The sequence below is a fragment of the Jaculus jaculus genome, chromosome 6, assembly GCF_020740685.1.
Source record: "Jaculus jaculus isolate mJacJac1 chromosome 6, mJacJac1.mat.Y.cur, whole genome shotgun sequence".
NCBI classification, from domain to species: domain Eukaryota; kingdom Metazoa; phylum Chordata; class Mammalia; order Rodentia; family Dipodidae; genus Jaculus; species Jaculus jaculus.
The window spans coordinates 10,322,884-10,336,082 of NC_059107.1; the positions used below are offsets into that span (position 1 = coordinate 10,322,884).

Below are 13,199 nucleotides of genomic sequence, written 5' to 3' on the forward strand. Positions count from 1 at the left end.
CTTATATTTGGCCAGCCAGACTAAATGAGCCAACGGGGGTGCAATAGTGGCATGTCTGTCATGGGGGAAACCAACCACCCTCTAATTTGACTGGTGGCCTGCTCCATGGGAGGGAATACATCCCTGATACTGAAAACCTACAGCAGGGGTAGTCATGAGCCTTAGGGGTGTAATGTCTGCTAGTGCCTGGCTAAATGTATATACTATGCTCATCAAACTGCCCAGTAAGTACTTCTCTTAATATTCATATACATATATTAATGCTACTGTCACTTTTGCTTAGAGAACCTTTTTTTCAGTTGGCAGTGACCTTGGGATGACTCAGAAGGCACCAAGGTGCTGAGAACAAGTAACAGAGGAGTTCTCGGCACTGAAATATCTCAATCACACCTTCTATGGCTCAGGTTCCATTGCAGAAGAGGTTATGGAAAGAATGTAAGAGCAAAAAGAAGGGTAGGACTCCTTACAACATGCTCCTCCAGACACAAAATGGCTTGGATATCCATGACCTCTCAGTGCCTGACACTACCTACACAAGACCATCATAATAGAAGGAAAAGATCATGACATCAAAATAAGAGAGAGGAGAGAGACTGATTGAGAGGGGGAGGGGATATGATGAAGAGTGGAGTTTCAAAGGGGAAAGTGGGCGGGGAGGGAGGGCATTACCATGGGATATTGTTTACAATTATGGCAGTTGTCAATAAAAAAAAATAAAATAAAAAGTGAAAAAAAGAAACAAAAAAAAGACATGAATAGGTAAGACAACATGAGACCTCCGAAAAAAAACCATTAATCCTCAAGTATCAAAACCAAAGATATTGATACAGTTGAAATGCTTGACAGAAACTTCAAAAGTTTCCTGTAAAAATGATCAATGATGTCAAAGAGGAAACAAATTGAAGAAGGAGGTAAAGATATAAATTCAGAATGTAAATAAGATGTTAGCAACATGGATGGGAAATTCAGCAGGGAGAATGAAGTCTTGAAAAAAAATTAGAAATGAAAATGAAATAAATGCAAATGGAAACATAACAGCATCACCAACAGACTAGATTAAGCAGATGAAAGAATACTGGAGGTGAACGCCAAAGTCAAATACTGCAGTCTTTCGTCAATAGAGAATAAACAAGCATCCCTCAGCTGCCGCTAAGGTGCTTGGTTCTTCCAAGGAAGCTAAGGCCGCATTGGGGCGAGGCCCTCACTTTATCTGGTGACTAGCACCATGTCCAGCACTCTGCACCATGGCCTCCAAGCTCGCCTGCATCTACTTGGCTCTCATCCTGCACAATGATGAAATGACTGTCATGGATGATAAGATCAATGCCCTCATTAAAGCAGCTGGTGTGAACGCTAAACCTTTTTGGCCTGGCTTGTTTGCAAAGTCCCTGGCTAATGTCAACATCGGGAGCCTCATCTTCAATGTAGGGGCTGGTGAGCCTGCTCCTGAGGCTGGCGCTGCGCTCACAAGAGGCCCTGCCCCTGCCACCACAGCTGCCCTGGCTGAGGAGAAGAGAGTAGAAGCCAAAAAGAAGAGTCTGAGGAGTCTGATGATGACATGGGCTTTGGTCTTTTTGACTAAACCTTTTGGGATTTTGTCTTTTGGGGTTTTTTGTTTGTTTGTTTTTGTTTTTCTGGTGCTGAGGACTGAAACCAGAGCCTTACAGTTGCTAGGCAAGCACTCATCCACTGAGCTAAGTCCCCAGCCCCTGACTAAACCTTTTGTAACACACACACTCAATAAGAAGTCTGTTGTTGGTCTCAAAAAAAGAATAAACAAGGGGCTGGAAAAATGGCTCAGTGGTTAAAGGCACTTGCTTGCAAAGCCTGATGGCCCAGGTTCAATTCTCCAGTGCCCAAATAAATAGAAACAAAACCAAGCAGGACTACCTATACCGTATCCAGTGAAGTATATTTTAAGCCAAAAGAAATAAAGAAATACACCACGTATTAGAAAAATAATCCATCAAAAAAGATGCAACAATTATAAATATATATGCAATAATGATGGATCTCCAATTCCATGAAGTAATCACTAAAAGGGTTGATAGGTCCTGACACTGTGATAGTGGGTGACTTCAGTAATCCATTCTCATCAATGCATAGATCAAACAGACAAGAAACCATAGGGTTAAACTGTACCATAGATCAAATGGCCTTAACAGACACTTACAGAATACTCTATGCAATGGCTACGGAATACTCATGAATGTCTCTGAAACAGGTGACATTTTAAGACCTATGTCTTAAACAAGCCCTAACAAATACAAAAAGATAAAAACCAGTTCTTGTATCCCGACAGATCAAAATGGACAAAAACTAGAAATCAACAGCATGAAAAAGCACAGAAACTATACAGATATATGGAGATTCAGCACTATTTTTAAGTGACCAGTGGGTCATTGAAGGAATCTGGGAAGAAATTCAAAAATGACTATAATCAAATGGAAATGAAAACATAATCTATCAGCATCCTTGAAATATAGCAAAGGCAGTTCCCAGAGGAAGGCTTATAGCTGTAGATACTTACATTAAAACTCAGAGCAATTTCTAGATTATATGTTTTATATAATTCTCGTCATTCAAAAGGGGGCTACATGGAAGGAGGAAGGGAACCAGAAGACAAGCAAAGAATTAACAAACAATGAGAATGAAGCTCCTCAAAATTGTAAGCCAGCCAGGCGTGGTGGCACACGCCTTTAATCCCAGCACTTGGGAGGCAGAGGTAGGAGGATCACCGTGAATTTGAAGCCACCCTGAGACTACATAGTGAATTCCAGGTCAGCCTGGGCTAGAATAAGACCCTACCTCAAAAACAAGAAAAAAGAAAAAAAAGTAAGGTAGAGTAAGCCCTTTCCTTCCCTAAGTTGCCTTCTGTCAGGCATTGGTCATAACAACAAGTAACTAATATGCTACGTTGTACCTGCATAAAAATCAATTGAAAACTCATTAATAGACCTTAGTGTAAAATCTAAAACTTTGAAATTTCTAGGAGAAAACAAAATATCGGCACAGGCAAGGATTTTATAAAAAGACTCCCAACGGCTCAGGAAATAGTACCAAAATGTACAAATGGGAATGCATGAGATTAAAAAGCATCTGCACAGTAATATGTGAAATTATCAGCAGAGTGGGATGATCTACAGAATGGGAAAAATCTGCCCATTATATATCTGACATGGATTTAATATTTGGAATATATGAAGAGTTCAAAAAGGACAAAACCAATCAACCAATCAACAGATGGGCAAATGAACTGAACAGACAATTATTAAAAGAAATACACATGATCAATAACTATATTTGAAACATTTGGCATCCTTAGCCATCAGGAATGTCACTTAATACTGCTTTGAAATTCCCTGCCACTGAGTCAGAATAGCCGTCATCAAGAACACAAAGGACAACAAATAACACTGAGGGCGTGGGGAAACAGGAGCCCTTATTCACTGCTCCAGGAGAAAGAAAATTTGTGCAGGCACTAGGAAAATTAGCATGGATGTTTCTCCCAAAACTAAAAGTATGACTGCCATGTGACGCAGCTATAACACTCCTGGGTATATATCTGAAAGAAAATCTAAGTCCATATGCCATAGAGATACACACATATACAAGTCTACTGCTGCTCTGTTCACAATAGTCAAGACATGGAACCAGCCTAAATGCCCAGCAACACATAACTAGATAAAGAAACTGTGGCAGGGCTGGAAAGATGGCTTAGCGGTTAAGTTGCTTGCCTGCTAAGTCAAAGGATCCCACTTTGATTCTCCAGGACCCACGTAAGCCAGAAGCACAAGGGGGCACATGCATCTAGAGTTTGTCTGCAGTGGCTGGAGGCCCTGGCGTGCCCATTCTCATCCTCTCTCTCTCCCTCTCTCTCTCCCTCTCTCTCTCTCTCTCTCTCTATCTATCTATCTATCTATCTTTCTCTGTCTCAAATATTTTAAAAAAGAAACTGTGACATATAAATATACATACATACATGCACACAAAAAATGCAATTTTATTCACATGTAAAGAAGAGTGAAGTCATGCCATTTGAAGGAAAATAGGTACAATTGTAGGTGATCATAGTGAGTGAAATAAGATAGACTCAGAAAGATGAGTACTGCATGATTTCACTCCTTTGTAGAAATTTAGATCTTTCAAATATACACAAGTATACACAAGAGACATGAAAATATAGGCAGATGAAGATGTCTAAAAGGGTGGAGAAAGAAAGGCAGGGAGAGGATAAGGGGGAAGAAAAGAATCATATGTCCAGTCTGCACTTAACCATGTATCAATATGGATGTATAATTTGATGTCATATGTATCAGTGTATACAAATATACATGTATGTATTACATAAAAGCAGACAGAGCCTGGTGTGGTAGCATACACCTTACTCACTGAGAATACATGTAAATTTCCAGGTCAGCTTGTGCCAGAGCAAGACCTTACCTCAAAAAAAAATAAAAAAGGCGGACGTGGTGGCACACACATGCCTTTAATCCCAGCACTTGGGAGGCAGAGAGGTAGGAGGATCGCTGTGAGTTTGAGGCCACCCTGAGACTCCATAGTGAATTCCAAGTCAGCCTGGGCTAGAGTGAGACCCTACCTTGAAAAACAAAAAACAAACAAACAAAAACAAAAAGCAGAACGAGGACTAATTGGGGAAAGAAGGCGACTAACAGGAAAAAACAACATTGTGAGCCTCACAAGCAGCCCAGCACATATCTGTGAACTCCCTGTTCATCCATTTGCACAGAAAATGCAATAACGTTCCAATCTACATTTTGCTAAGTGTTCATGCAACAGAGAATCCAGAGCCATGAGCATTGAGAGTAGAATGTCCCACACACCGAAAACTTTTACAGTCCCCACCCCGTCAGATAAGGAACATCCGGTCGGTCGACCTCAGACCCATGCAGCAAGATAAAAGCCAGTGTCTGAGGTGCCATGGACCACCTGTGGATTTTAACAGGTGCTGAGCAGGGCTCACAATTATTGTCACATGGAAACACAACTCATGGTGTGTAAGGACACAGCCCCTGCATTATCTACAAACCTCTCTGTGTGGTTTGAATGTGAAACGTCCCCCACAGGCTCACGTGATTGAACACATGGCCCCGGCTGGTGGCACTATTTGGGAAGGCTGTGCAGCCTTTAGGAGGAAGAGCCTTGCTGAAGGAACTGGGTCATTGGAGGTGAGCCTTGTGGTTTGATAGCCGGCCCCACTCGTGTTTGCTTTCTTTTCTGACGGCTTCCCGTTCCTTCCCTGTCACAAGGGACTATGTCTCATAAAACAGTAATCCAAAGAAAACCTTTCCTTCCATATGCTGCTTTTTGTCAGGCATTTGGTCACAGCAACATGAGAAGTAACTAATACGCCCTTCGTTGCCAAGACTCTTGTCACATGGCATGTATAGAAATGACAGGTAAGTGTGGGAGACAGATGAAGTACCAAGGACTGTCCAGGCCATCAGCCACTGCATCACCTAAATACGAGAGTAAGTTACTGGGCTGGCAAGATAGCTTAGTGGTTAAGGTGCTTGCCTGTGAAGCCAAATGACCCAGGTTCAATTCCCCAGGACCCAAGTAAGCCAGATGTACAAGGTGGCACATGCATTTGGAGTTCGTTTACAGTAGCTGGGGGCCCTGGCATGCCCATTCTCTCTCTCTCTCTCTCTCTCTCTCTCTCTCTCTCTCTCTCACACACACACACACACACACACACACACAAGTAAATAAAAATACAATATTTTTTAAAGAAAAGGGTAAGTTACTATTCCCAAAGGACTGACCTGTGATATCCAGATGGAAGGCGACCTTCTGGCCCGCGGTCTCGCAGCTGTACTCCCCGGCGTCCGCCTTGCCCGCCTGCTGCACCACCAGCCGCCGCGTGCACCCCGAGGCCTCCACGCGCATCTTCGAGCTCGAGCTCAGCTTCTTCCCGTCCTTGAACCACGTCACCTCCGTCTGGGCCTGGGCCACCTCGCAGCTCAGCGTGGCGCTGGCCCCAGCCTCTGCCTTCACCTCACTGCGTGCTGGCTGCCCCTTGGCAAACACCACCTTGGGCTCTGGAATAGATGGGTACACAGGGTCAGGGAGGCCACAGAGAGGAAGGAGGCCTGGGGGGGGGGCGGAGGGCAGAACGTCCTCCAGGCTTTGCACTGGCTGCACCCAGAAGAGCGCCTGAGCTTGGCCTGGGATCCTGAAGCGGGCTTCTGTGTGCTGGTGTGACTGTAGGGTTTTTTTTGTTTTGTTTTGTTTTGGTTTTGGTTTTTTGTTTTTTTTTGTTGTTGTTGTTTTGCCATTTTGGAACTTCCCCTGGAGCTGTAGGCATCAAATAAGTTTCCTTCCTTCCATGATTGTGCCTGGTTTGGATGTGAGGCTGTCTACTACATGCAGCTTGACTTATTTACACCTGTCCAGTTCTGAACTTATAAATCAAACTCTAGGGAGAAAATTCTAACAGAATGCTCTAACTAAAGAAAAAGGTAAGACAAGATATCCCTTAAAGCCAGTTTCCCATCACCTGGGAGCAGAACAGGTGCCTAATCTATCAATCCTCTGCCCATGGTTTTCCTCTGCAGAGACATGGACAGAAGTCATGGGTCTGCTCGGTGCTCTCTGCATGGGTGCCGATAACAGCCACCTCCATGGCATAGGAGGGAAGAGTAACCCAAAGCCTTGACAACACAAAGTTTAGTCTCGAGCTGATACCATGATGATTGTGTGGCTAACATTTCCCCTTACCCTGGTTGAAACAAATCCAAAGGTCTCTCCAGAGTGGGGACCCGTGTGGTGGTGAAGGGAGGGAGGGCTTTTGGAAACCAACCAGGTTATAAAGGGCAGGTAATCCAACTAGTCCCTGGAGAGGCATGTGGTCTAGCACAAGTCAACCTGGCTGCCACCAGCAGCCACAGTTCTGGGCACCACACAGTATCAGGGAGTCCTGGGTGGGGGTTTAGAATGAATGGTCAAACACTATGTGAAAATGAGTGAGAACAGCTGGTGAGGAGAAAGAGGAGACGTGAGAAAGTAGAGGACCCCTCACTCTCCTGGTTCTGGTTTCCATCACTGGCTGACAGCCAGGAATTTCAACACAACAGAGCAGACCACCTGAAAAGGAGCAGCACTCCCCTTCTGAGAAAGGAGGTAAGTGAGATTATTAAATGAACCTCAAGCCCAACCTCCTTGGGACCTCTGTGTAAGTAGCCTTCTGATGGGTGTTGTCTTTACTAGCACCCCTCCCCAGCACCAAGCCACACACTGGACCTAAAAATGTCTCCTCTTCAAGGACAAAGCTCTGTGGGTTTAAAAAGGAAGACATCAACACGTGCTTTCCCTAATCCTTAACCTTAGCTGTAGACTGAGTGACTCTAAGGCACCAAATCACACAGCGACAGTGAGTCACTTAGGTGTGATCTTCTCCTGATGCCTGCACCTGGCTCTCGGGTGTGCCTCGTCTTTTTCCGCTTTATCAATAAAGTTGCATACTCTGCTTTACTCTTCCTGCTTTGTGGTAGAGTCGAGGACCTGGCTGCATCCAAGCAGAGGCCACCAGGCTCTGAAGGAACTGCACAAGCCAGGTGCAGAACATTTCCCACTACTGGCGACAGAAACGCCACTCAAGCTTCCCAACAGGCCCCTGTCCCTTCCCGCTCAACTCTACTGGCTCAGGAACAGGCGTGAAAACGAGAAGCAGGAAGAAGGGAGCCCTTAGGAGATGAGGTCTAATGAAAAGAGCAACAGGGTCAGCCGGGGCCATAGCCAGGCTCACATCACCTCCACCCAAGGCTAACTTAGTGTTTCAACACTGACCTGCGACATCCAGGCGGAAGGCGACCTTCTGGCCCGCGGCCTCGCAGCTGTACTCCCCGGCGTCCGCCTTGCCCGCCTGCTGCACCACCAGCCGCCGCGTGCACCCCGAGGCCTCCACGCGCACCTTCGAGCTCGAGCTCAGCTTCTTCCCGTCCTTGAACCACGTCACCTCCGTCTGGGCCTGGGCCACCTCGCAGCTCAGTGTGGCGCTGGCCCCAGCCTCTGCCTTCACCTCGCTGCGTGCTGGCTGCTCCTTGGCAAACACCAACTTGGGCTCTGCGGACAGGAAGGGAAACAATGCTACCACCAACCTATTTCACAGAAACTGGATCTTTAAGGTCCCGTAAACTATATTCTTAAGGTCGTAAATATGATGTGTCCAGAGGAATAATATATGACTGTCTCCTGTCTCAGAAGCTCAAGTATACTTGGGGAACATTTCAAGGCTACAATGAGAAAGCTGGGGTATTCCAACACTTACACTTACAGGCTTACAAGAAGGCCAGCTCTGCACAGCAGGTCCTCCTTGCCGAATGCAACATCCCCAGGGCTGGTGACCATGGTGCTCTACACTATAGCCCACATTCTACCTGGATTGTAACCTACACTTAAAGTGTGCACATGTATGTATACAGTTCAATGACCTTTAGACTGCACCTACCACTTCCCATATAGCCCATACTTATCGACAAACACAACATTTCCAGCTCCCATCCACATGGACCCACACTCAAAAGTACCTCTACTTTGACTTCTGTCCTCATCAGTTATTCTTGCCTAGTCTTTGATATCACACAAGTCATACAATGCATTCTGATGTCCCAGTCAAGGGTGCAGCCCAAGATTAGACTGTGTAATCTGTGTCACCCAAAAACATCACAGCTGTCTTTCTGCACAGTAGTACTGTGTGAGTTCACACAATGGTGTTTTCATCCCACAACATACTTCTCAGCACATTCAATGCATTCTGGTCCATTTTTTTTTTCTCTCACACACATGTCTGTAAGAGCCACCATCTGTGTAACATGCAGCACAAGTTTGTTGCTGTACAAACACTGTGACTGCCTTTTCCTCTTGTAGTTCATTAAGGTTGTTTACACGGGAATACAATCAGTGAAGCTGAAATGAACATTCTTGTTTTGTCTCCCATCCACGTACTAACCTGTCCTGACCCTGCTTAGCTTCTGAGATCAGATGCGATCCGGTGTACTCAGTGTGGTATGGCCACACACTTGTGTTATGGCTTTGTTACGAGAACTATTGGCCCAACGGGCTTTACAGGACATTTCTGAAGTTTTCTAAAACTATCATGCCAAGATTCACTCTCCCAGGCAGTGTGTGAGGATCACAGTTCTTCACATCCTTCCCCGTTCCCAGTGCTGCTGACTGATGTGTGTGCCCCATTCACCTCTAAGAACAACTAACACAAGCCCAACTTCCATGTCTCTGCTCATATCTCATCTGTAGAGGATCAGGTAGATGGGACAGAGGGAAGGAGAGGGATAACCAAAACCAAGTGTACGTATTAACAGAGGACTTTTGAAAGGGATGGAGAGATCACTCCGTGGTTAACAGTGTTTCCCACTTAAGCATGAGGACTGGAGACTGCTCAGGCTCCATTCCCCTAGGACTTGTGTAGAAAGCTGGACATGGTCATGGTCACACACTTCTATGACTCTGATCTGCGGGTGTGAGGAGGGAGGGAAGAATCCCTGGGGTTTGCTGACCAAAAATGACAGGTCCAGGCTGAGGGATGACCTGTTCTCAAGAAAGTGTGTGATTGCATGAGAGAGAGAAAAGCACAAATGTTCTCCTCTGGCGCGCACACACACACACACACACAAACCACATGGTATGCGCATCTTCACACAAACATACCCACCTGTAACATCCAGGCGGAAGGAGACCTTCTGGCCAGCGGCCTCGCAGCTGTACTCCCCGGCGTCCGCCTTGCCCGCCTGCTGCACCACCAGCCGCCGCATGCACCCCGAGGCCTCCACGCGCACCTTCGAGCTCGAGCTCAGCTTCTTCCCGTCCTTGAACCACGTCACCTCCGTCTGGGCCTGGGCCACCTCGCAGCTCAGTGTGGCACTGGCCCCAGCCTCTGCCTTCACCTCACTGCGTGCTGGCTGCTCCTTGGCAAACACCACCTTGGGCTCTGGGGACAGATGGGGACACTCAGGGTCAGAGACACCATTTAGATCAGGAAGATCACACAGAGAAAGGTTTAGATGAACCAGTGCAGGGCAGACAGACCTTTCTTAGCCTTGATGCAGGACTACAGCGTCCATCCTCTGCTCTATTCACTTTGACAGCAATGTGTTTGAGATTTTATCCTCGACACTCACAGCAGATTGGTCTATTCATTTTTTTATTCTTCCTATATTCCCTATTAGATCTTGGCTTCCGTGTTATGCTACGTGCACAAAATGACTTGAGGATTTATTTCCTTTCTCTGTCCTCCACAACCACCTCCATTAACATGGTCAGTTTTTCACTAATAGTTGATGCATTTTTCCATAGAATTATTATAAGATTTAATCACTAACTTGCTTATTTAACATTTATGGGATTATTTGCATTTTTATTTCAGTTTTCATACACTTCACTAGAAATCAAAAAAATTGTCACCACTTTTCAAACTTACCACTATACCAGGCTTGGTTATATTCTCAAGATAACATCCACAAATAACCAATAAAGTAACATGTTACGTGGCGGCCCCTAGAGGCCAGTGTGGTATTACAGCCTACTCCTATTTGGCCGCCAGACCCTCTCATCATAAAGCCACCTCTTTTGTGAGGCAGAGCCCTGCACTGACCATCAGGCGGCTGTTCTGAAACAAACATGGCTTCAGTAGCCAGTGCTTCAGCTCACCAACAAAGCAAGTTAACACTGCAGAAGCGTGTTCATAGCCATGACTTGGGGGGGGGGGATACTATGACACAGCTGCCCAAACCCAAGACAAAGACTGAATGATATTTTCATTAAAGCTATACTCCTAAATATCACTGGTAGATGTCTACCTACACTCCAGTTCTCATCCTCTTAGCACAGACATCACAACAAAACAGATCCTTATGGCTGTCTAGAAAACAGATCCTTATGACTGCGTAGCATATACATCACAGGGAGGGCTTCTGTTTTATGGAAATGAAAGAAAAAGGTGTACCCAGAATCCTGAATTTTGATCATGTAGCATTCACTTTTGATATACTTTCAGGTATGATTACACAACCCCAATTCTCCTAAGTCAGATTCAAAGACCTTGAACTACCTCTTGCTGACCAGAGCCAGCACGTATTGTGCAGTGATGGGCACATGGCGTTGTCATAGAGACAATGGAAAGATATCCCCCGATACTGAAGGGACAGACACCTGATAACCTGAAGCCCATGCACCAGGTACAGCCAGAGGTCAAGACACCAAGCAACACCATAATAGTTCTGGGCAGATGCTAGGGGCCTATGGTGTAAGAATACCCCATGGAAACACTCCTCAAAGCCGAAAGATTGACCTCTCTTCCTCCTATGTCTTCATCCCATCAGGCTAGCCCAGCCCAGCCACAGAGGAGAGAGAAAGATGGGAAGCATGAAGGACGAAGGCGAAAGCAAAAGGGCCAAAGATGTGTCAAAATGATAGGCATGACCCATTACCAAGTTCACACAGGCCAAGCTGGTACCTGGCACATCCAGGCGGAAGGCGACCTTCTGGCCTGCGGCCTCGCAGCTGTACTCCCCGGCGTCCGCCTTGCCCGCCTGCTGCACCACCAGCCGCCGCGTGCACCCCGAGGCCTCCACGCGCACCTTCGAGCTCGAGCTCAGCTTCTTCCCGTCCTTGAACCACGTCACCTCCGTCTGGGCCTGGGCCACCTCGCAGCTCAGTGTGGCGCTGGCCCCAGCCTCTGCCTTCACCTCGCTGCATGCTGGCTGCTCCTTGGCAAACACCACCTTGGGCTCTGGGGACAGACAGGGATGCATAGAGTCAGATACACTGTAGAGGAAAGGAAGGTCACATGGGGAAAGATCTGGATGGGGTGACTGGAGGGCAGAAGGTGGCCCAGGAGTAGTCTCAGAGTCTCTTAGCACAAATCAGTCCATTCATAATTGTGCAGTGCAGCAGGGCTATTCTGAGTGGACACTGTGTCTGCGTACAGTCGGTTCCTGTGTGGTTCTTTGACACTGTGGTGGTTCCAAGGAAACTGGCTTATGTGTTTTGAGTACATGGTCCCAGCTAATGGCAATTTGGGAAAGCTGTGGCCTTTGGGAGCTGGAGTCTTGTGCAGGAAGTGTGTCACTGGAGGCCAGGCTCTGGGGTGGTATAGCTAAGTTCCAAGCCCAAGAGATAAGACTACTTCCTGTCTGCTGATGTGAGGATGGTGACAAGGCTTCCTGCTCAGGCTTGTCATGCTTCCCTGCCTTGATGAGACGTCCCCTTCAAAAGTATAAGCCAAAATAAGCCATTTCCTTCCATAAGCTGCTTCTGGTTGGATGGTTTGTCCCAGCGACGAGAAGGTAACGCTACAGGCACTGTTCTGATGAGGCGCATGGGTGAAGACGGTCTGATGCTCCAGCCACAGCATTTGCCCCTACGGTGCCTCACTGCTCAAGGTTGGTCCCATTTACACCAGTACCACTGTCTTCTCAGATCCACTTCCAGGAGCTCCATATTCATTTGAATGCTCGTCTTGCCAGCTAGGTGTGTTGTAAATATCTTTCCCACCTGTGGGCCTCAACCTCTCTCTCTCTCTCTGTCTCTCTCCCTTTGTCTCTCTCTCTCTCTCTCTCTCTCTCTCAGAGACTTCTGATGAAACTTTTCACTGAGACAAGATGACAAGTGATCCCTTGTAGGCTGTACCTTCATAATTTGGTGACAAAATCATTCACTATGGTGAAAAATTTACATAAAACCCGCTAATTATCTTCCTCTAAGGTTGCTGCCTGATGTGTTATTGACTCCAGCATGTGGTGTCTGGGAAATTCAATGCTATTTTGTTTCCCACATCAGTAATGCCCTGAGTACCACACAGGGAAGACAGGCCTGTCTCACACCTCACACTAGCACCACAGGCAAGAGGACTGGGGATGTGGCCCAGTCATGCCAAGAGCTGTTTCTGATGCCACTTTCCTCCTTTTAGCTGCTTCTTTAATGCACCTGGCCCCATATGCCCCAATTAGTGTTGCTTTATAATAAACGTCGTCAGTTTGTGAAGAAAATTGTCTTCATTTGTTCAAGAGTATATATGGCCTTTGCAGTCAACTTGTCAATTTTCATCACACTTTTGTTTTTAAAAAGGTTTCTGGATTCTGACTAGAAATGCAATTGATTTCTTCAGATCTTTACTCTCAAAACATTTTAATAATTTCCCCCACTGACTTCTAGATGTCATA

The 13,199-nt window shown here is 46.2% G+C and overlaps 1 protein-coding gene and 1 pseudogene across 1 annotated transcript in view; one reads left to right on the plus strand and one right to left on the minus strand.

Annotated features, from left to right (window-relative positions):
* The window catches only part of Obscn (obscurin, cytoskeletal calmodulin and titin-interacting RhoGEF), a 150,599-nt gene that overhangs the window by 107,237 nt on the left and 30,163 nt on the right, over positions 1 to 13,199 (minus strand). The window contains 3 exon segments of the mRNA XM_045151723.1: positions 7,810 to 8,085; positions 9,692 to 9,967; positions 11,492 to 11,767. Coding sequence (XP_045007658.1) covers positions 7,810 to 8,085; positions 9,692 to 9,967; positions 11,492 to 11,767 — 828 coding nt within the window.
* Positions 1,245 to 1,582, plus strand: LOC105943948 (annotated as a pseudogene).